This window comes from Oncorhynchus clarkii, chromosome 13 (genome assembly GCF_045791955.1).
Source record: "Oncorhynchus clarkii lewisi isolate Uvic-CL-2024 chromosome 13, UVic_Ocla_1.0, whole genome shotgun sequence".
Lineage (NCBI taxonomy): Eukaryota > Metazoa > Chordata > Actinopteri > Salmoniformes > Salmonidae > Oncorhynchus > Oncorhynchus clarkii.
The window spans coordinates 66,355,764-66,379,763 of NC_092159.1; the positions used below are offsets into that span (position 1 = coordinate 66,355,764).

The 24,000-nt window shown below is 51.5% G+C and overlaps 1 protein-coding gene across 3 annotated transcripts in view; it reads left to right on the forward strand.

Moving 5' to 3' along the window:
- LOC139365275 (protein CLEC16A-like) overlaps positions 1 to 24,000 on the forward strand; it is an 84,113-nt gene that overhangs the window by 52,451 nt on the left and 7,662 nt on the right. For all 3 annotated transcript variants that reach the window (XM_071102785.1, XM_071102784.1, XM_071102786.1), the window contains 5 exons: positions 14,227 to 14,355; positions 15,494 to 15,614; positions 20,065 to 20,216; positions 20,795 to 20,999; positions 21,817 to 21,990. In XM_071102785.1, the coding sequence (XP_070958886.1) occupies positions 14,227 to 14,355; positions 15,494 to 15,614; positions 20,065 to 20,216; positions 20,795 to 20,999; positions 21,817 to 21,990 (781 nt within the window). The remainder of the gene's footprint in view (positions 1 to 14,226; positions 14,356 to 15,493; positions 15,615 to 20,064; positions 20,217 to 20,794; positions 21,000 to 21,816; positions 21,991 to 24,000) is intronic.

The window sequence follows — 24,000 nt, forward strand, 5'->3', positions numbered from 1 at the left end:
CTCGGTACCAGCCCCTCGGTCTCGGTACCAGCCCCTCGGTCTCGGTACCAGCCCCTCGGTCTCGGTACCAGCCCCTCGGTCTCGGTACCAGCCCCTCGGTCTCGGTACCAGCCCCTCGGTCTCGGTGACAGCCCCTCGGTCTCGGTGACAGCACCTCGGTCTCGGTAACAGCACCTCGGTCTCGGTAACAGCCCCTCGGTCTCGGTAACAGCCCCTCGGTCTCGGTGACAGCACCTCGTCTCGGTGACAGCACCTCGTCTCGGTGACAGCCCCTCGGTCTCGGTACCAGCCCCTCGGTCTCGGTACCAGCCCCTCGGTCTCGGTACCAGCCCCTCGGTCTCGGTACCAGCCCCTCGGTCTCGGTAACAGCCCCTCGGTCTCGGTACCAGCCCCTCGGTCTCGGTAACAGCCCCTCGGTCTCGGTACCAGCCCCTCGGTCTCGGTAACAGCCCCTCGGTCTCGGTACCAGCCCCTCGGTCTCGGTACCAGCCCCTCGGTCTCGGTACCAGCCCCTCGGTCTCGGTAACAGCCCCTCGGTCTCGGTAACAGCCCCTCGGGTCTCGGTACCAGCCCCTCGGTCTCGGTACCAGCCCCTCGGTCTCTGTAACAGCCCCTCGGTCTCTGTAACAGCCCCTCGGTCTCTGTAACAGCCCCTCGGTCTCGGTACCAGCCCCTCGGTCTCGGTAACAGCCCCTCGGTCTCGGTACCAGCCCCTCGGTCTCGGTAACAGCCCCTCGGTCTCGGTAACAGCCCCTCGGTCTCGGTAACAGCCCCTCGGTCTCGGTAACAGCCCCTCGGGTCTCGGTAACAGCCCCTCGGTCTCGGTACCAGCCCCTCGGTCTCGGTACCAGCCCCTCGGTCTCGGTAACAGCCCCTCTGTCTCGGTACCAGCCCCTCGGTCTCTGTAACAGCCCCTCGGTCTCTGTAACAGCCCCTCGGTCTCTGTAACAGCCCCTCGGTCTCGGTACCAGCCCCTCGGTCTCGGTAACAGCCCCTCGGTCTCGGTAACAGCCCCTCGGTCTCGGTAACAGCCCCTCGGTCTCGGTACCAGCCCCTCGGTCTCGGTACCAGCCCCTCGGTCTCGGTACCAGCCCCTCGGTCTCGGTAACAGCCCCTCGGTCTCTGTACCAGCCCCTCGGTCTCTGTACCAGCCCCTCGGTCTCGGTACCAGCCCCTCGGTCTCGGTACCAGCCCCTCGGTCTCGGTACCAGCCCCTCGGTCTCGGTACCAGCCCCTCGGTCTCTGTAACAGCCCCTCGGTCTCGGTACCAGCCCCTCGGTCTCTGTAACAGCCCCTCGGTCTCTGTACCAGCCCCTCGGTCTCGGTACCAGCCCCTCGGTCTCGTTAACAGCCCCTCGGTCTCGGTACCAGCCCCTCGGTCTCGGTACCAGCCCCTCGGTCTCGGTACCAGCCCCTCGGTCTCGGTACCAGCCCCTCGGTCTCGGTACCAGCCCCTCGGTCTCTGTAACAGCCCCTCGGTCTCGGTACCAGCCCCTCGGTCTCGGTACCAGCCCCTCGGTCTCGGTACCAGCCCCTCGGTCTCGGTACCAGCCCCTCGGTCTCTGTAACAGCCCCTCGGTCTCGGTACCAGCCCCTCGGTCTCGGTACCAGCCCCTCGGTCTCTGTAACAGCCCCTCGGTCTCTGTAACAGCCCCTCGGTCTCTGTAACAGCCCCTCGGTCTCTGTAACAGCCCCTCGGTCTCTGTAACAGCCCCTCGGTCTCTTTAACAGCCCCTCGGTCTCTTTAACAGCCCCTCGGTCTCTGTAACAGCCCCTCGGTCTCTGTAACAGCCCCTCGGTCTCTGTAACAGCCCCTCGGTCTCTGTACCAGCCCCTCGGTCTCTGTAACAGCCCCTCGGTCTCTGTAACAGCCCCTCGGTCTCTGTAACAGCCCCTCGGTCTCTGTACCAGCCCCTCGGGTCTCGGTAACAGCCCCTCGGGTCTCGGTAACAGCCCCTCGGTCTCTGTAACAGCCCCTCGGTCTCTGTAAAAGCCCCTCGGGTCTCGGTAACAGCCCCTCGGTCTCTGTAACAGCCCCTCGGTCTCTGTAACAGCCCCTCGGGTCTCGGTAACAGCCCCTCGGGTCTCGGTAACAGCCCCTCGGGTCTCGGTAACAGCCCCTCGGGTCTCGGTACCAGCCCCTCGGTCTCGGTACCAGCCCCTCGGTCTCGGTACCAGCCCCTCGGTCTCGGTAACAGCCCCTCGGTCTCGGTAACAGCCCCTCGGTCTCGGTACCAGCCCCTCGGTCTCGGTACCAGCCCCTCGGTCTCGGTACCAGCCCCTCGGTCTCGGTAACAGCCCCTCGGTCTCGGTACCAGCCCCTCGGTCTCGGTACCAGCCCCTCGGTCTCGGTACCAGCCCCTCGGTCTCGGTACCAGCCCCTCGGTCTCGGTACCAGCCCCTCGGTCTCGGTACCAGCCCCTCGGTCTCGGTACCAGCCCCTCGGTCTCGGTAACAGCCCCTCGGTCTCTGTAACAGCCCCTCTGTCTCGGTACCAGCCCCTCTGTCTCGGTACCAGCCCCTCGGTCTCGGTACCAGCCCCTCGGTCTCGGTACCAGCCCCTCGGTCTCTGTAACAGCCCCTCTGTCTCGGTACCAGCCCCTCGGTCTCTGTAACAGCCCCTCGGTCTCTGTAACAGCCCCTCGGTCTCTGTACCAGCCCCTCGGTCTCTGTAACAGCCCCTCGGTCTCTGTAACAGCCCCTCGGTCTCTGTAACAGCCCCTCGGTCTCGGTACCAGCCCCTCGGTCTCGGTACCAGCCCCTCGGTCTCTGTAACAGCCCCTCGGTCTCTGTAACAGCCCCTCGGTCTCTGTAACAGCCCCTCGGTCTCTGTAACAGCCCCTCGGTCTCTGTAACAGCCCCTCGGTCTCTGTAACAGCCCCTCGGTCTCTGTAACAGCCCCTCGGTCTCGGTAACAGCCCCTCGGTCTCTGTAACAGCCCCTCGGTCTCGGTACCAGCCCCTCGGTCTCGGTACCAGCCCCTCGGTCTCGGTACCAGCCCCTCGGTCTCTGTAACAGCCCCTCGGTCTCGGTACCAGCCCCTCGGTCTCTGTAACAGCCCCTCGGTCTCGGTACCAGCCCCTCGGTCTCGGTACCAGCCCCTCGGTCTCGTTAACAGCCCCTCGGTCTCGGTAACAGCCCCTCGGTCTCGGTACCAGCCCCTCGGTCTCTGTAACAGCCCCTCGGTCTCTGTAACAGCCCCTCGGTCTCTGTAACAGCCCCTCGGTCTCTGTAACAGCCCCTCGGTCTCTGTAACAGCCCCTCGGTCTCTGTACCAGCCCCTCGGTCTCTGTAACAGCCCCTCGGTCTCTGTAACAGCCCCTCGGTCTCTGTAACAGCCCCTCGGGTCTCGGTACCAGCCCCTCGGGTCTCGGTACCAGCCCCTCGGGTCTCGGTACCAGCCCCTCGGTCTCGGTACCAGCCCCTCGGTCTCGGTACCAGCCCCTCGGTCTCGGTACCAGCCCCTCGGTCTCGGTACCAGCCCCTCGGTCTCGGTACCAGCCCCTCGGTCTCTGTAACAGCCCCTCGGTCTCTGTAACAGCCCCTCTGTCTCGGTACCAGCCCCTCGGTCTCTGTAACAGCCCCTCGGTCTCTGTAACAGCCCCTCGGTCTCTGTAACAGCCCCTCGGTCTCTGTAACAGCCCCTCGGTCTCTGTAACAGCCCCTCGGTCTCTGTAACAGCCCCTCGGTCTCTGTAACAGCCCCTCGGTCTCTGTAACAGCCCCTCGGTCTCTGTACCAGCCCCTCGGTCTCTGTAACAGCCCCTCGGTCTCTGTAACAGCCCCTCGGGTCTCGGTACCAGCCCCTCGGGTCTCGGTACCAGCCCCTCGGGTCTCGGTACCAGCCCCTCGGGTCTCGGTAACAGCCCCTCGGGTCTCGGTAACAGCCCCTCGGTCTCGGTACCAGCCCCTCGGTCTCGGTACCAGCCCCTCGGTCTCTGTAACAGCCCCTCGGTCTCTGTAACAGCCCCTCGGTCTCTGTAACAGCCCCTCGGTCTCTGTAACAGCCCCTCGGTCTCTGTAACAGCCCCTCGGTCTCTGTAACAGCCCCTCGGTCTCTGTAACAGCCCCTCGGTCTCTGTAACAGCCCCTCGGTCTCTGTAACAGCCCCTCGGTCTCTGTACCAGCCCCTCGGTCTCTGTAACAGCCCCTCGGTCTCTGTAACAGCCCCTCGGGTCTCGGTACCAGCCCCTCGGTCTCGGTACCAGCCCCTCGGTCTCGGTACCAGCCCCTCGGTCTCGGTACCAGCCCCTCGGTCTCTGTAACAGCCCCTCGGTCTCTGGTACCAGCCCCTCTGTCTCGGTACCAGCCCCTCGGTCTCTGTAACAGCCCCTCTGTCTCGGTACCAGCCCCTCGGTCTCTGTAACAGCCCCTCGGTCTCTGTAACAGCCCCTCGGTCTCTGTAACAGCCCCTCGGTCTCTGTAACAGCCCCTCGGTCTCTGTAACAGCCCCTCGGTCTCTGTAACAGCCCCTCGGTCTCTGTAACAGCCCCTCGGTCTCTGTAACAGCCCCTCGGTCTCTGTAACAGCCCCTCGGTCTCTGTAACAGCCCCTCGGTCTCTGTAACAGCCCCTCGGTCTCTGTAACAGCCCCTCGGTCTCTGTAACAGCCCCTCGGGTCTCTGTAACAGCCCCTCGGGTCTCGGTACCAGCCCCTCGGGTCTCGGTACCAGCCCCTCGGGTCTCGGTACCAGCCCCTCGGTCTCGGTACCAGCCCCTCGGTCTCGGTACCAGCCCCTCGGTCTCGGTACCAGCCCCTCGGTCTCGGTACCAGCCCCTCGGTCTCGGTACCAGCCCCTCGGTCTCTGTAACAGCCCCTCGGTCTCTGGTACCAGCCCCTCTGTCTCGGTACCAGCCCCTCGGTCTCTGTAACAGCCCCTCTGTCTCGGTACCAGCCCCTCGGTCTCTGTAACAGCCCCTCGGTCTCTGTAACAGCCCCTCGGTCTCTGTAACAGCCCCTCGGTCTCTGTAACAGCCCCTCGGTCTCTGTAACAGCCCCTCGGTCTCTGTAACAGCCCCTCGGTCTCTGTAACAGCCCCTCGGTCTCTGTAACAGCCCCTCGGTCTCTGTAACAGCCCCTCGGTCTCTGTAACAGCCCCTCGGTCTCTGTAACAGCCCCTCGGTCTCTGTAACAGCCCCTCGGGTCTCGGTACCAGCCCCTCGGGTCTCGGTACCAGCCCCTCGGGTCTCGGTACCAGCCCCTCGGGTCTCGGTAACAGCCCCTCGGTCTCGGTACCAGCCCCTCGGTCTCGGTACCAGCCCCTCGGTCTCTGTAACAGCCCCTCGGTCTCTGTAACAGCCCCTCGGTCTCTGTAACAGCCCCTCGGTCTCTGTAACAGCCCCTCGGTCTCTGTAACAGCCCCTCGGTCTCTGTAACAGCCCCTCGGTCTCTGTAACAGCCCCTCGGTCTCTGTAACAGCCCCTCGGTCTCTGTAACAGCCCCTCGGTCTCTGTAACAGCCCCTCGGTCTCTGTACCAGCCCCTCGGTCTCTGTAACAGCCCCTCGGTCTCTGTAACAGCCCCTCGGGTCTCGGTAACAGCCCCTCGGGTCTCGGTAACAGCCCCTCGGGTCTCGGTAACAGCCCCTCGGGTCTCGGTAACAGCCCCTCGGGTCTCGGTAACAGCCCCTCGGGTCTCGGTAACAGCCCCTCGGGTCTCGGTACCAGCCCCTCGGTCTCGGTACCAGCCCCTCGGTCTCGGTAACAGCCCCTCGGTCTCGGTAACAGCCCCTCGGTCTCGGTACCAGCCCCTCGGTCTCGGTACCAGCCCCTCGGTCTCGGTACCAGCCCCTCGGTCTCGGTACCAGCCCCTCGGTCTCGGTACCAGCCCCTCGGTCTCGGTAACAGCCCCTCGGTCTCTGTAACAGCCCCTCGGTCTCTGTACCAGCCCCTCGGTCTCGGTACCAGCCCCTCGGTCTCGGTAACAGCCCCTCGGGTCTCGGTACCAGCCCCTCGGGTCTCGGTACCAGCCCCTCGGGTCCCGGTAACAGCCCCTCGGTCTCGGTAACAGCCCCTCGGTCTCGGTAACAGCCCCTCGGTCTCGGTAACAGCCCCTCGGTCTCGGTAACAGCCCCTCGGTCTCGGTAACAGCCCCTCGGTCTCGGTAACAGCCCCTCGGTCTCGGTAACAGCCCCTCGGTCTCGGTAACAGCCCCTCGGTCTCGGTACCAGCCCCTCGGTCTCGGTACCAGCCCCTCGGTCTCGGTAACAGCCCCTCGGTCTCGGTAACAGCCCCTCGGTCTCTGTAACAGCCCCTCGGTCTCGGTAACAGCCCCTCGGTCTCGGTACCAGCCCCTCGGTCTCGGTACCAGCCCCTCGGTCTCGGTAACAGCCCCTCGGTCTCGGTACCAGCCCCTCGGTCTCGGTAACAGCCCCTCGGTCTCGGTAACAGCCCCTCGGTCTCGGTAACAGCCCCTCGGTCTCGGTACCAGCCCCTCGGTCTCTGTACCAGCCCCTCGGTCTCGGTAACAGCCCCTCGGTCTCGGTAACAGCCCCTCGGTCTCGGTAACAGCCCCTCGGTCTCGGTAACAGCCCCTCGGTCTCGGATGTATTCATTCCCCTTTGACTTATTCAACATTTTGTTTTTCTTACAGCCTGGATTCAAAAAATGGATGAAATATAAGTGTTTTTTTCTCTTCTTACACACAATACCTCATAATGAGAAAGTGAAAACGTCATTTTTTTAGAAACGTATTGAAAATGACAAACAGAAATTTATAATTTACGTAAGTTTTCACACCCCTGAGTCATTACTTTGTAGATACGCCTTTGTCAGTGATTACAGCTGTGAGTGTTTCAGGGTAAGTCTTTAAGAGCTGTGAGTGTTTCTGGGTAATTCTCTAAGAGCTGTGAGTGTTTCTGGGTAATTCTCTAAGAGCTGTGAGTGTTTCTGGGTAATTCTCTAAGAGCTGTGAGTGTTTCTGGGTAATTCTCTTAAGAGCTGTGAGTGTTTCCGGGTAATTCTCTAAGAGCTGTGAGTGTTTCTGGGTAATTCTCTAAGAGCTGTGAGTGTTTCTGGGTAATTCTCTTAAGAGCTGTGAGTGTTTCCGTGTAAGTCTCTTAAGAATGATTTATTATTATCTAAATGATTCAAGCTCTGTCATTGGTTGTTGATCCGTTGCCGTAGACAACCATTTCCAGGTCTCGTCGTACATTTACAAGTAGATTTAAGTCAGAACTTTAATTCAGCCAATCAGGAGCATTCGCTGTTGTCTTGGTAATCAGCCCCAGTGTGAGTTTGGCCTTGGTGTTTTAGGGTTATTGTCCAGCTGAAAGTTGAATTCATCTCCCAGGTTATCCTCGCTGTCGTCTTGGTAATCAGCCCCAGTGTGAGTTTGGCCTTGGTGTTTTAGGGTTATTGTCCAGCTGAAAGGTGGATTCATCTCCCAGGTTATCCTCGCTGTCGTCTTGGTAATCAGCCCCAGTGTGAGTTTGGCCTTGGTGTTTTAGGGTTATTGTCCAGCTGAAAGGTGGATTCATTTCCCAGGTTATCCTCGCTGTCGTCTTGGTAATCAGCCCCAGTGTGAGTTTGGCCTTGGTGTTTTAGGGTTATTGTCCAGCTGAAAGGTGGATTCATTTCCCAGGTTATCCTCGCTGTCGTCTTGGTAATCAGCCCCAGTGTGAGTTTGGCCTTGGTGTTTTAGGGTTATTGTCCAGCTGAAAGGTGGATTCATCTCCCAGGTTATCCTCGCTGTCGTCTTGGTAATCAGCCCCAGTGTGAGTTTGGCCTTGGTGTTTTAGGGTTATTGTCCAGCTGAAAGGTGAATTCATCTCCCAGGTTATCCTCGCTGTCGTCTTGGTAATCAGCCCCAGTGTGAGTTTGGCCTTGGTGTTTTAGGGTTATTGTCCAGCTGAAAGGTGGATTCATTTCCCAGGTTATCCTCGCTGTCGTCTTGGTAATCAGCCCCAGTGTGAGTTTGGCCTTGGTGTTTTAGGGTTATTGTCCAGCTGAAAGGTGGATTCATTTCCCAGGTTATCCTCGCTGTCGTCTTGGTAATCAGCCCCAGTGTGAGTTTGGCCTTGGTGTTTTAGGGTTATTGTCCAGCTGAAAGGTGGATTCATCTCCCAGGTTATCCTCGCTGTCGTCTTGGTAATCAGCCCCAGTGTGAGTTTGGCCTTGGTGTTTTAGGGTTATTGTCCAGCTGAAAGGTGAATTCATTTCCCAGGTTATCCTCGCTGTCGTCTTGGTAATCAGCCCCAGTGTGAGTTTGGCCTTGGTGTTTTAGGGTTATTGTCCAGCTGAAAGGTGGATTCATCTCCCAGGTTATCCTCGCTGTCGTCTTGGTAATCAGCCCCAGTGTGAGTTTGGCCTTGGTGTTTTAGGGTTATTGTCCAGCTGAAAGGTGGATTCATCTCCCAGGTTATCCTCGCTGTCGTCTTGGTAATCAGCCCCAGTGTGAGTTTGGCCTTGGTGTTTTAGGGTTATTGTCCAGCTGAAAGGTGGATTCATTTCCCAGGTTATCCTCGCTGTCGTCTTGGTAATCAGCCCCAGTGTGAGTTTGGCCTTGGTGTTTTAGGGTTATTGTCCAGCTGAAAGGTGGATTCATCTCCCAGGTTATCCTCGCTGTCGTCTTGGTAATCAGCCCCAGTGTGAGTTTGGCCTTGGTGTTTTAGGGTTATTGTCCAGCTGAAAGGTGAATTCATTTCCCAGGTTATCCTCGCTGTCGTCTTGGTAATCAGCCCCAGTGTGAGTTTGGCCTTGGTGTTTTAGGGTTATTGTCCAGCTGAAAGGTGGATTCATTTCCCAGGTTATCCTCGCTGTCGTCTTGGTAATCAGCCCCAGTGTGAGTTTGGCCTTGGTGTTTTAGGGTTATTGTCCAGCTGAAAGGTGGATTCATCTCCCAGGTTATCCTCGCTGTCGTCTTGGTAATCAGCCCCAGTGTGAGTTTGGCCTTGGTGTTTTAGGGTTATTGTCCAGCTGAAAGGTGAATTCATTTCCCAGGTTATCCTCGCTGTCGTCTTGGTAATCAGCCCCAGTGTGAGTTTGGCCTTGGTGTTTTAGGGTTATTGTCCAGCTGAAAGGTGGATTCATCTCCCAGGTTATCCTCGCTGTCGTCTTGGTAATCAGCCCCAGTGTGAGTTTGGCCTTGGTGTTTTAAGGTTATTGTCCAGCTGAAAGGTGGATTCATCTCCCAGGTTATCCTCGCTGTCGTCTTGGTAATCAGCCCCAGTGTGAGTTTGGCCTTGGTGTTTTAGGGTTATTGTCCAGCTGAAAGGTGGATTCATTTCCCAGGTTATCCTCGCTGTCGTCTTGGTAATCAGCCCCAGTGTGAGTTTGGCCTTGGTGTTTTAGGGTTATTGTCCAGCTGAAAGGTGGATTCATCTCCCAGGTTATCCTCGCTGTCGTCTTGGTAATCAGCCCCAGTGTGAGTTTGGCCTTGGTGTTTTAGGGTTATTGTCCAGCTGAAAGGTGAATTCATTTCCCAGGTTATCCTCGCTGTCGTCTTGGTAATCAGCCCCAGTGTGAGTTTGGCCTTGGTGTTTTAGGGTTATTGTCCAGCTGAAAGGTGGATTCATCTCCCAGGTTATCCTCGCTGTCGTCTTGGTAATCAGCCCCAGTGTGAGTTTGGCCTTGGTGTTTTAGGGTTATTGTCCAGCTGAAAGGTGGATTCATTTCCCAGGTTATCCTCGCTGTCGTCTTGGTAATCAGCCCCAGTGTGAGTTTGGCCTTGGTGTTTTAGGGTTATTGTCCAGCTGAAAGGTGGATTCATCTCCCAGGTTATCCTCGCTGTCGTCTTGGTAATCAGCCCCAGTGTGAGTTTGGCCTTGGTGTTTTAGGGTTATTGTCCAGCTGAAAGGTGAATTCATCTCCCAGGTTATCCTCGCTGTCGTCTTGGTAATCAGCCCCAGTGTGAGTTTGGCCTTGGTGTTTTAGGGTTATTGTCCAGCTGAAAGGTGGATTCATCTCCCAGGTTATCCTCGCTGTCGTCTTGGTAATCAGCCCCAGTGTGAGTTTGGCCTTGGTGTTTTAGGGTTATTGTCCAGCTGAAAGGTGGATTCATCTCCCAGGTTATCCTCGCTGTCGTCTTGGTAATCAGCCCCAGTGTGAGTTTGGCCTTGGTGTTTTAGGGTTATTGTCCAGCTGAAAGGTGGATTCATTTCCCAGGTTATCCTCGCTGTCGTCTTGGTAATCAGCCCCAGTGTGAGTTTGGCCTTGGTGTTTTAGGGTTATTGTCCAGCTGAAAGGTGGATTCATCTCCCAGGTTATCCTCGCTGTCGTCTTGGTAATCAGCCCCAGTGTGAGTTTGGCCTTGGTGTTTTAGGGTTATTGTCCAGCTGAAAGGTGGATTCATTTCCCAGGTTATCCTCGCTGTCGTCTTGGTAATCAGCCCCAGTGTGAGTTTGGCCTTGGTGTTTTAGGGTTATTGTCCAGCTGAAAGGTGGATTCATCTCCCAGGTTATCCTCGCTGTCGTCTTGGTAATCAGCCCCAGTGTGAGTTTGGCCTTGGTGTTTTAGGGTTATTGTCCAGCTGAAAGGTGAATTCATTTCCCAGGTTATCCTCGCTGTCGTCTTGGTAATCAGCCCCAGTGTGAGTTTGGCCTTGGTGTTTTAGGGTTATTGTCCAGCTGAAAGGTGGATTCATCTCCCAGGTTATCCTCGCTGTCGTCTTGGTAATCAGCCCCAGTGTGAGTTTGGCCTTGGTGTTTTAGGGTTATTGTCCAGCTGAAAGGTGAATTCATTTCCCAGGTTATCCTCGCTGTCGTCTTGGTAATCAGCCCCAGTGTGAGTTTGGCCTTGGTGTTTTAGGGTTATTGTCCAGCTGAAAGGTGAATTCATTTCCCAGGTTATCCTCGCTGTCGTCTTGGTAATCAGCCCCAGTGTGAGTTTGGCCTTGGTGTTTTAGGGTTATTGTCCAGCTGAAAGGTGGATTCATCTCCCAGGTTATCCTCGCTGTCGTCTTGGTAATCAGCCCCAGTGTGAGTTTGGCCTTGGTGTTTTAGGGTTATTGTCCAGCTGAAAGGTGGATTCATTTCCCAGGTTATCCTCGCTGTCGTCTTGGTAATCAGCCCCAGTGTGAGTTTGGCCTTGGTGTTTTAGGGTTATTGTCCAGCTGAAAGGTGGATTCATCTCCCAGGTTATCCTCGCTGTCGTCTTGGTAATCAGCCCCAGTGTGAGTTTGGCCTTGGTGTTTTAGGGTTATTGTCCAGCTGAAAGGTGAATTCATCTCCCAGGTTATCCTCGCTGTCGTCTTGGTAATCAGCCCCAGTGTGAGTTTGGCCTTGGTGTTTTAGGGTTATTGTCCAGCTGAAAGGTGGATTCATCTCCCAGGTTATCCTCGCTGTCGTCTTGGTAATCAGCCCCAGTGTGAGTTTGGCCTTGGTGTTTTAGGGTTATTGTCCAGCTGAAAGGTGGATTCATCTCCCAGGTTATCCTCGCTGTCGTCTTGGTAATCAGCCCTAGTGTGAGTTTGGCCTTGGTGTTTTAGGGTTATTGTCCAGCTGAAAGGTGGATTCATTTCCCAGGTTATCCTCGCTGTCGTCTTGGTAATCAGCCCCAGTGTGAGTTTGGCCTTGGTGTTTTAGGGTTATTGTCCAGCTGAAAGGTGGATTCATCTCCCAGGTTATCCTCGCTGTCGTCTTGGTAATCAGCCCCAGTGTGAGTTTGGCCTTGGTGTTTTAGGGTTATTGTCCAGCTGAAAGGTGGATTCATTTCCCAGGTTATCCTCGCTGTCGTCTTGGTAATCAGCCCCAGTGTGAGTTTGGCCTTGGTGTTTTAGGGTTATTGTCCAGCTGAAAGGTGGATTCATCTCCCAGGTTATCCTCGCTGTCGTCTTGGTAATCAGCCCCAGTGTGAGTTTGGCCTTGGTGTTTTAGGGTTATTGTCCAGCTGAAAGGTGAATTCATTTCCCAGGTTATCCTCGCTGTCGTCTTGGTAATCAGCCCCAGTGTGAGTTTGGCCTTGGTGTTTTAGGGTTATTGTCCAGCTGAAAGGTGGATTCATCTCCCAGGTTATCCTCGCTGTCGTCTTGGTAATCAGCCCCAGTGTGAGTTTGGCCTTGGTGTTTTAGGGTTATTGTCCAGCTGAAAGGTGAATTCATTTCCCAGGTTATCCTCGCTGTCGTCTTGGTAATCAGCCCCAGTGTGAGTTTGGCCTTGGTGTTTTAGGGTTATTGTCCAGCTGAAAGGTGAATTCATCTCCCAGGTTATCCTCGCTGTCGTCTTGGTAATCAGCCCCAGTGTGAGTTTGGCCTTGGTGTTTTAGGTTATTGTCCAGCTGAAAGGTGAATTCATCTCCCAGTGTCTGTTGAATAACAGACTAAACCAAACTAAGGAAGTTATTATGTGGCCTGTTAAAACTGCTTTGGACAACAGCCGGTGAAATTGCAGAGCGCCAAATTCAAAAAAACAGAAATACTCATAATAAACATTCCTAAAACATACAAGTGTTATTTATTTAATTGTACCCTTTATTTAACTAGGCAAGTCAGTTAAGAACAAATTATTATTTTCAATGACGGCCTTGTTCAGGGGGGTGGGTTAACTGCCTTGTTCAGGGGGGTGGGTTAACTGCCTTGTTCAGGGGGGTGGGTTAACTGCCTTGTTCAGGGGCAGAACGACAGATTTTTAACCTTGTCAGCTCGGGGATTTGAATTTGCAACCTTCTGGTTACTAGTCCAACGCTCTAACCACTAGGCTACCCCGTTATACATCCGTTTAAAGATTAACTTCTTGTTAATCCAACCGCTGTGTCAGATTTCAAAAAGGCATTACGGCGAAACCATGGGATTATCTGAGAACAGCGCCCCGCAGACAAATCATTACAAACAGTAACCAGCCAAGTAGAAGAGTTACATAAGTCAGAAATAGCGATTAGAATTTATCACTTACCCTTGATGATCTTCATATGGTTGCACTCACAAGACTCTATGTTACACAATAAATGTTTGTTTTGTTCGATAAAGTCCCTCTTTATATCCAAAACCCTCAGTTTTTTCATGGTGCGTTTTGTTCAGTTATCCATTGGCACAAAGCACGATCACAGCAGGCTGACGAAAAATCACATAAGTACCATAAAAGTTCATAGAACAATGTCAAACGATGTTTATAATCAATCCTCAGATTGTTTATTGTCATAAATGATCGATCATATTTCAACTGGACAAAAGCTTCGTCAATAGAAAAGGAGAAACAAGAAAGGCGAGGTCCCGATTACGCGCAGGACTCATGTCTGGAAATCTCCACTGTCCTCTCATTGAAAGTGCTGTATCGCCCTCAGTTTTCAGAGTAGAAGCCTGAAACAACGCCTAACGACTGGCCACACGTAGAAGAAGCCACAGAGCTCGTGAACTGGGTCCTAAGTCTTTGTATGGTGGATAGGCTTTCAATGGAAAAACAGGCATCAAAATAATAGTACTTCCTGGATGGATTTTCCTCAGGTTTTTGCCTGCCATATCAGTTCTGTTATACTCACAGACATTATTTTAACAGTTTTGGAAAATTTAGAGTGTTTTCTATCCAAATCTACCAACTATATGCATATCCTAGCTTCTAGGCCTGAGTAGCAGGCAGGTTACTTTGGGAACCTCAGTCATCCAAACTTCCGAATACTGCCCCCTATCCCAATAAAGTTAAGGCAGAGGTTTACTCAGAGTAACCCCCTGAACGTGGAGTACCTGATAATGTATTTAATGTGTCTCCAGAGTAAGCCCCTGATAATGTATTTAATGTGTCTCCAGAGTAAGCCCCTGATAATGTATTAATGTGTCTCCAGAGTAAGCCCCTGATAATGTATTTAATGTGTCTCCAGAGTAAGCCCCCGATAATGTATTTAATGTGTCTCCAGAGTAAGCCCCTGATAATGTATTTAATGTGTCTCCAGAGTAAGCCCCTGATAATGTATTTAATGTGTCTCCAGAGTAAGCCCCTGATAATGTATTTAATGTCTCTCCAGAGTAAGCCCCTGATAATGTATTTAATGTGTCTCCAGAGTAATCCCCTGATAATGTATTTAATGTGTCTCCAGAGTAAGCCCCTGATAATGTATTTAATGTCTCTCCAGAGTAAGCCCCTGAACGTGGGGTACCTGATAATGTATTTAATGTGTCTCCAGAGTAAGCCCCTGATAATGTATTTAATGTGTCTCCAGACTAAGCCCCCGATAATGTATTTAATGTCTCTCCAGAGTAAGCCCCTGATAATGTATTTAATGTGTCTCCAGAGTAAGCCCCTGATAATGTATTTAATGTCTCTCCAGAGTAAGCCCCTGATAATGTATTTAATGTGTCTCCAGAGTAAGCCCCTGAACGTGGAGTACCTCATGATGGACGCGTCCGTTCTACTTCCTCCTACTGGTACTCCTCTGACTGGAATAGACTTCGTTAAGAGACTGCCCTGTGGAGGAGTAGAGAAAACCAGACGGGTAACACACACACACACACACACACACACACACACACACACACACACACACTGAGACACACCTACTGACCTGGGGAGGGATGTTCTGTACCACCTACTGACCTGGGGAGGGATGTTCTGTACCACCTACTGACCTGGGGAGGGATGTTCTGTACCACCTACTGACCTGGGGAGGGATGTTCTGTACCTACTGACCTGGGGAGGGATGTTCTGTACCTACTGACCTGGGGAGGGATGTTCTGTACCACCTACTGACCTGGGGAGGGATGTTCTGTACCTACTGACCTGGGGAGGGATGTTCTGTACCTACTGACCTGAGGAGGGATGTTCTGTACCTACTGACCTGGGGAGGGATGTTCTGTACCTACTGACCTGGGGAGGGATGTTCTGTACCTACTGACCTGAGGAGGGATGTTCTGTACCTACTGACCTGGGGAGGGATGTTCTGTACCTACTGACCTGGGGAGGGATGTTCTGTACCTACTGACCTGGGGAGGGATGTTCTGTACCTACTGACCTGAGGAGGGATGTTCTGTACCTACTGACCTGGGGAGGGATGTTCTGTACCTACTGACCTGGGGAGGGATGTTCTGTACCTACTGCCCTGGGGAGAGATGTTCTGTACCTACTGACCTGGGGAGGGATGTTCTGTACCTACTGACCTGGGGAGGGATGTTCTGTACCTACTGACCTGGGGAGGGATGTTCTGTACCACCTACTGACCTGGGGAGGGATGTTCTGTACCTACTGACCTGGGGAGGGATGTTCTGTACCTACTGACCTGAGGAGGGATGTTCTGTACCTATTGACTTGGGGAGGGATGTTCTGTACCTACTGACCTGGGGAGGGATGTTCTGTACCTACTGACCTGGGGAGGGATGTTCTGTACCTACTGACCTGGGGAGGGATGTTCTGTACCTACTGACCTGAGGAGGGATGTTCTGTACCTACTGACCTGGGGAGGATGTTCTGTACCACCTACTGACCTGGGGAGGGATGTTCTGTACCACCTACTGACCTGGGGAGGGATGTTCTGTACCTACTGACCTGGGGAGGGATGTTCTGTACCAAGTGAGACACACTGAACCAGCCACTCTGTGTGTCGTATGTTGGTGACCGATGTGTTTCTCCCTCTACAGGCCATCCGTGTGTTCTTCATGCTGAGATCATTATCTCTTCAGCTGCAGGGAGAACCAGAGACGCAGCTTCCTCTCACTCGCTCTGAAGACCTCATCAAGACCGACGATGTCCTGGACCTAAGTAAGACTGTGTGTGTGTGTGTGTGTGTTAAGCTCTGACTGACCATGCTCTTGACCTCCATCAAGACTGACTGTGTTCGAGACCTCATCAAGACTGACCGTGTTCTAGACCTCATCAAGACTGATTGTGTTCTAGACCTCAAGACTGACCATGTTCTAGACCTCATCAAGACTGACCATGTTCTAGACCTCATCAAGACTGACCATGTTCTAGACCTCATCAAGACTGACCATGTTCTAGACCTCATCAAGACTGACCATGTTCTAGACCTCATCAAGACTGACCATGTTCTAGACCTCATCAAGACTGACCATGTTCTAGACCTCATCAAGACTGACCATGTTCTAGACCTCATCAAGACTGACCATGTTCTAGACCTCATCAAGACTGACCATGTTCTAGACCTCATCAAGACTGACCATGTTCTAGACCTCATCAAGACTGACCATGTTCTAGACCTCATCAAGACTGACCATGTTCTAGACCTCATCAAGACTGACCATGTTCTAGACCGACCGTGTTCTACACCTCATTGAGACTGACCATGTTCTAGACCTCATCGAGACTGACCATGTTCTAGACCTCATCAAGACTGACCATGTTTTAGACCTCATCAAGACTGACCATGTTCTAGACCTCATCAAGACTGACCATGTTCTAGACCTCATCAAGACTGACCATGTTCTAGACCTCATCAAGACTGACCATGTTCAAGACCGACCGTGTTCTACATCTCATTGAGACTGACTGTGTTCTACACCTCATTGAGACTGACTGTGTTCTACACCTCATTGAGACTGATCGGGTTCTAGACCTCATCAAGACTGACCATGTTCTAGACCTCATCAAGACTGACCATGTTCTAGACCTCATCGAGACTGACCATGTTCTAGACCTCATCGAGACTGACCATGTTCTAGATCTCAGTAAGTCTGTGTGAGTTTGTTACAGTAATATTCTTGGAACAGACAGAAGGGGTTCAGGCCCACAGTGGAAACCTCTGACTCAACTCTGATACACTTTTAGAGCAGAGGTGTGTGTGTGTGTGTGTGTGTGTTTGTGTGTGTGTGTTTGTGTGTGTGTGTGTGTGTGTGTGTGTGTGTGTGTGTGTGTGTGTGAAATGAGATGAAACACTGATCACTTCCCTTCTGATACAGAGAGAGACCTGGGGGAGGGATGGTTGATTAAGTCTCTATCTGATAGAGACCTGGGAAGGGGGGGTTGATTAAGTCTCTATCTGATAGAGACCTGGGAAAGGGGGGGGGGTGATTAAGTCTCTATCTGATAGAGACCTGGGAAAGGGGGGGGGGGTGATTAAGTCTCTATCTGATAGAGACCTGGGAGGGGGGGGGGTGATTTAGTCTCTATCTGATAGAGACCTGGGGGGGGGTGGTTGATTAAGTCTATCTAATAGAGACCTGGGAGGGGGGGGGGTGATTTAGTCTCTATCTGATAGAGACCTGGGGGGGGGTGGTTGATTAAGTCTATCTAATAGAGACCTGGGAAGGGGGGGGGTTGATTAAGTCTCCATCTGAGAGAGACCTGGGGGGGGTGATTAAGTCTCTATCTGAGAGAGACCTGGGGGGGGGGGGGGGGTGGTTGATTAAGTCTCCATCTGAGAGAGACCTGGGGGGGGGGTGATTAAGTCTCTATCTGATAGAGACCTGGGAGGGGGGGGGGTGATTTAGTCTCTATCTGATAGAGACCTGGGGGGAGGGATGGTTGATTAAGTCTCTATCTGATAGAGACCTGGGAAGGGGGGGGTGATTAAGTCTCTATCTGAGAGAGACCTGGGGGGGGTGATTAAGTCTATCTGAAAGAGACCTGGGAAGGGGGGGGTGATTAAGTCTCTATCTGAGAGAGACCTGGGGGGGGGTGATTAAGTCTCTATCTGATAGAGACCTGGGAAAGGGGGGGGGGGGTGATTAAGTCTCTATCTGAGAGAGACCTGGGGGGGGGGTGATTAAGTCACTATCTGAGAGAGACCTGGGGGGGGGGGGTTGATTAAGTCTCTATCTGATAGAGACCTGGGGGGGGGGGGTGATTAAGTCTCTATCTGAGAGAGACCTGGGGGGGGGGGGGTTGATTAAGTCTATCTGATAGAGACCTGGGGGGGGGTGATTAAGTCTCTATCTGATAGAGACCTGGGGGGGGGTGATTAAGTCTCTATCTGATAGAGACCTGGGGGGGGGGGGTGATTAAGTCTCTATCTGATAGAGACCTGGGGGGGGGGGGTGATTAAGTCTCTATCTGATAGAGACCTGGGGGGGGGGGGTGATTAAGTCTCTATCTGATAGAGATCTGGGAGGGGGGGGGTTGATTAAGTCTCTATCTGATAGAGATCTGGGAGGGGGGGGGTTGATTAAGTCTCTATCTGATAGAGACCTGGGAAAGGGGGGGGTTGATTAAGTCTCTATCTGATAGAGACCTGGGAAAGGGGGGGGGGGTGGTTGATTAAGTCTCTATCTGAGAGAGACCTGGGGGGGGGGGGGGGTTGATTAAGTCTCTATCTGATAGAGACCTGGGGGTGAGGGATGGTTGATGAAGTCTCTATCTGAGAGAGACCTGGGGGGGGGGGGAGGGGGGTTGATTAAGTCTCTGAGAGAGACTTGGGGGAGTGATGGTTGTTTAAGTCTCTATCTGAGAGAGACCTGGGGGAGTGATGGTTGATTAAGTCTATCTGAGAGAGACCTGGGGGAGGGATGGTTGATTAAGTCTCTATCTGATAGTAACGTTGATCATTGTTTTATTGACGAGGAAGGGAAAGTAGATAGCTAAGTATAAATAGGTGATTTCCAACCACACGCCACAGGGCTGTGTCGGCTAAAGGTCAGTCTGGAACGTCGTTCCTCAGTTATCTCTGACAACGACATATCACGGCTTAATCATTTAATGACATTTTATATTAAATACGGAATATTTCTCAGACCTCGTCAATGACGTCCACGTACAGTGGGGCAAAAAGGTATTTAGTCAGCCACCAATTGTGCAAGTTCTCCCACTTAAAAAAGATGAGAGAGGCCTGTAATTTTCATCATAGGTACACTTCAACTATGACAGACAAAATGAGGGGGAAAAAATCCAGAAAATCACATTGTAGGATTTTTTATGAATTTATTTGCAAATTATGGTGGAAAATAAGTATAAATTATATGATATTAATTATTATAAAGATGTCTCTACTGTCTAACGGGGTAGATTAATACTCCTCATTATAATATTAGTCTCTACTGTCTAACGTGGTAGATTAATACTCCTCATTATAATATTAATCTCTACTGTCTAACGTGGTAGATTAATACTCCTCATTATAATATTAGTCTCTACTGTCTAACGTGGTAAATTAATACTCCTCATTATAATATTAGTCTCTACTGTCTAACGTGGTGCATTAATACTCCTCATTATAATATTAGTCTCTACTGTCTAACGTGGTAGATTAATACTCCTCATTATAATATTAGTCTCTACTGTCTAACGTGGTGGATTAATACTCCTCATTATAATATTAGTCTCTACTGTCTAATGTGGTAAATTAATACTCCTCATTATAATATTAGTCTCTACTGTCTAACGTGGTAGATTAATTGTGTTGTGGTCTCTCTCTCTCTGTAGATAACAGTGATCTGATAGCCTGTATGGTTGTGTTGTGGTCTCTCTCTCTGTAGATAACAGTGATCTGATAGCCTGTATGGTTGTGTTGTGGTCTCTCTCTCTCTGTGTAGATAACAGTGTTCTGATAGCCTCTATGGTTGTGTTGTGGTCTCTCTGTAGATAACAGTGATCTGATAGCCTGTATGGTTGTGTTATGGTCTTTCTCTCTGTAGATAACAGTGATCTGATAGCCTGTATGGTTGTGTTGTGGTCTCTCTCTCTGTAGATAACAGTGATCTGATAGCCTGTATGGTTGTGGTGTGGTCTCTCTCTCTGTAGATAACAGTGTTCTGATAGCCTGTATGGTTGTGTTGTGGCCTCTCTCTCTCTCTGTAGATAACAGTGATCTGATAGCCTGTATGGTTGTGTTGTGGTCTCTCTCTCTCTGTAGATAACAGTGTTCTGATAGCCTGTATGGTTGTGTTGTGGTCTCTCTCTCTCTCTGTAGATAACAGTGATCTGATAGCCTGTATGGGTGTGGTCTCTCTCTCTGTAGATAACAGTGTTCTGATAGCCTGTATGGTTGTGTTGTGGTCTCTCTGTAGATAACAGTGATTTGATAGCCTGTATGGTTGTGTTGTGGTCTCTGTAGATAACAGTGATCTGATAGCCTGTATGGTTGTGCTGTGGTCTCTCTCTCTCTCTGTAGATAACAGTGATCTGATAGCCTGTATGGTTGTGTTGTGGTCTCTCTGTAGATAACAGTGATCTGATAGCCTGTATGGTTGTGTTGTGGTCTCTCTGTAGATAACAGTGATCTGATAGCCTGTATGGTTGTGTTGTGGTCTCTCTGCAGATAACAGTGATCTGATAGCCTGTATGGTGGTCAGTAAGGAAGGAGGTCAGGCTCAACGGTTCCTGGCGGTGGATGTTTACCAGATGAGTCTGGTTGAACCCGAAGCCAAACGGTTGGGCTGGGGTGTGGTCAAGTTCGCTGGTCTGTTACAGGTAAGACTATTAGGTGTTATCCCTCCCCGTCTCTCTCTCTCTCTCTCTCTCTCTCTCTCTCTCTCTCTGTCTCTCTCTCTCTGTCTCTCTGTCTCTCCCTCCCCGTCTCTCTGTGTCTGTCTGTCTCTCTCTCTCTCTCTCTCTCTCTCTCTCTCTCTCTCTCTCTCTCTCTCTCTCTCTCTCTCTCTCTCTCTGTCTCTCTCTCTCTGTCTGTCTCTCTGTCTCTCTCTCTCTCTCTCTCTCTCTCTCTCTCTCTCTCTCTCTCTCTCTCTCTCTCTCTCTCTCTCTCTCTCTTTGTCTGTCTCTCTGTCTCTCTCTCTCTATCTCTCTGTCTGTCTCTCTGTCTCTCTCTCTCTCTCTATCTCTCTGTCTGTCTCTCTGTCTCTCTCTCTCCTCCTCCTCCTCCACACACTCTGTGTCCTGCAGACTGACGTCATGACGACAGCTAGTCTTCCTGGGGGGGGGGGGGGTTTCCATAGACAAAATAAAACACACAAAAAAAGGCCATTACAGACATAAGACGTGGCATTACAAGACTGTAACACCATCTCTCTCTCTCTCTCTCTCTTCCCCACCAGGACATGCAGGTGTCTGGTGTAGAGGATGACAGCAGAGCTTTAAACATTATCATCCACAAACCCTCGTCCAACCCCCACGCCAAGCCCCTCCCCATCCTGCAGGCAAACTTCATATTCGCCGACCACATCCGCTGCATCATCGCTAAGCAACGCCTGGCCAAGGGCAGGATACAGGCCAGACGCATGAAGACACAGAGGATAGCAGGTAGATAGAGACACAGAGGATAGCAGGTAGATAGAGACACAGAGGATAGCAGGTAGAGAGAGACCGAGGATAGCAGGTAGAGAGAGACACAGAGGATTGCAGGTAGATAGAGACACAGAGGATAGCAGGTAGAGAGAGAGACACAGAGGATAGCAGGTAGAGAGAGACCGAGGATAGCAGGTAGAGAGAGACACAGAGGATAGCAGGTAGAGAGAGACACAGAGGATAGCATGTAGAGAGAGAGACACAGAGGATAGCAGGTAGAGAGAGAGACAGAGGATAGCAGGTAGAGAGAGAGACAGAGGATAGCAGGTAGAGAGAGAGAGACAGAGGATAGCAGGTAGAGAGAGAGACAGAGGATAGCAGGTAGAGAGACACAGAGGATAGCAGGTAGATAGAGACACAGAGGATAGCAGGTAGAGAGAGAGACAGCGGATAGCAGGTAGAGAGAGAGACAGAGACACGGGGAGAGAGAGAGAGTGACTGGGAGAGCGAGAGAGACGGAGAGAGACGGGGAGAGAGAGAGAGGGAGAGAGACGGGGAGAGAGAGAGAGACGTTGAGAGAGAGAGACTCGGAGAGAGACAGAGAGAGCGAGGTGGAGGGGGAGAGAGAAAGATTGAGACATACCTGGAGAGAGAGACAGGGCGACACACCCGTAGAGAGAGAGATTTGACAGGGAGACACACCAGGAGAGAGAGAGATTTGACAGGGAGACACACCCGGAGAGAGAGACAGGGAGACACACCAGGAGAGAGACAGAGAGAGAAAGCCACTCAGAGGACACACCTCCCTCTCTAACATCTCTGTGTGTTCCAGCGTTACTCGACCTTCCTGTCCAGCCCAGTTCGTCAGAGGTTCTGGGCTTCGGCCAGACAGGAAACACTGCAGCCGGTGGTCAACTCCCTTTCCGCTTCTACGACCAATCGCGTCGAGCGCCCAACGACCCCACCGCACAGAGATCTGTGTTCGCCTCTGTTGACAAAGTTCCAGGTAATACACACTTCCTGTTACACACCTACTGTACATCCACTTCCTGTTACACACCTACCTACTGTACATCCACTTCCTGTTACACACCTACCTACTGTACATTCACTTCCTGTTACACACCTACCTACTGTACATTCACTTCCTGTTACACACCTACCTACTGTACATGACACACCTACCTACTGTACATGTTTGATGTATTAGAATAATTGATTATGCTTATGTTGTATTAATAGAAGGGGAGGGGTTATAAGACCCCTCCCCCTTAGATTTATAGGGTCCTAGACTACAGATTAACTATATATATATACTGCATACCTCATTACCTTCTACTCATCAGACCAAGCCCATGCAGTTTCTTTATAAGAGGCAGAGAGACTGGAAAACAACCGTGGAACAATATTAACAAGTTTAATATGGGTTATAAGACCACTCCCCCTTACATGTATAGGGTCCTAGACTACAGATTAACAATATATATATTGTTATATATATATATTAGTGTATATATATATATATATATATATATTCATTATAGAGGTTTAATATTGTTCCACGGTTGTTTTCCAGTCTCTCTGCCTCTTATAAAGAAACTCTCTGTGTGACTGTGAAGACAGAACTCTGCAGGGGAGTGTAAGAGATAAGAGACGAGTCAGACATTCCACTATAAGTCAACTTTATATAGCTGTGTATGCATGGGCTTGGTCTGATGAGTAGAAGGTAATGAGGTATGCAGTGACTGTGAAGACAGAACTCTGCAGGGGAGTGTAAGAGATAAGAGACGAGTCAGACATTCCACTGTAAGTCAACTTTATATAGCTGTGTATGCATGGGCTTGGTCTGATGAGTAGAAGGTAATGAGGTATGCAGTGACTGTGAAGCCAGAACTCTGCAGGGGAGTGTAAGAGATAAGAGACGAGTCAGACATTCCACTGTAAGTCAACTTTATATAGCTGTGTATGCTTGGGCTTGGTCTGATGAGTAGAAGGTAATGAGGTATGCAGTGACATCACTAGGGCTGGACTTCAGGTTCTATAAATCAACTTTGGGGGTAGTGGACATTTACTGCCTAGGCCTCTCGTGTAAGTTTATATAGCTGTGTATGCATGGGCTTGGTCTGATGAGTAGAAGGTAATGAGGTATGCAGTGACATCACTAGGGCTGGACTTCAGGTTCTATAAATCAACTTTGGGGGTAGTGGACATTTACTGCCTAGGCCTCTCGTGTAAGTTTATATAGCTGTGTATGCATGGGCTTGGTCTGATGAGTAGAAGGTAATGAGGTATGCAGTGACATCACTAGGGCTGGACTTCAGGTTCTATAAATCAACTTTGGGGGTAGTGGACATTTACTGCCTAGGCCTCTCGTGTAAGTTTATATAGCTGTGTATGCATGGGCTTGGTCTGATGAGTAGAAGGTAATGAGGTATGCAGTGACATCACAAGGGCTGGACTTCAGGTTCTATAAATCAACTTTGGGGGTAGTGGACATTTACTGCCTAGGCCTCTCGTGTAAGTTTATATAGCTGTGTATGCATGGGCTTGGTCTGATGAGTAGAAGGTAATGAGGTATGCAGTGACATCACTAGGGCTGGACTTCAGGTTCTATAAATCAACTTTGGGGGTAGTGGACATTTACTGCCTAGGCCTCTCGTGTAAGTTTATATAGCTGTGTATGCATGGGCTTGGTCTGATGAGTAGAAGGTAATGAGGTATGCAGTGACATCACAAGGGCTGGACTTCAGGTTCTATAAATCAACTTTGGGGGTAGTGGACATTTACTGCCTAGGCCTCTCGTGTAAGTTTATATAGCTGTGTATGCATGGGCTTGGTCTGATGAGTAGAAGGTAATGAGGTATGCAGTGACATCACTAGGGCTGGACTTCAGGTTCTATAAATCAACTTTGGGGGTAGTGGACATTTACTGCCTAGGCCTCTCGTGTAAGTTTATATAGCTGTGTATGCATGGGCTTGGTCTGATGAGTAGAAGGTAATGAGGTATGCAGTGACA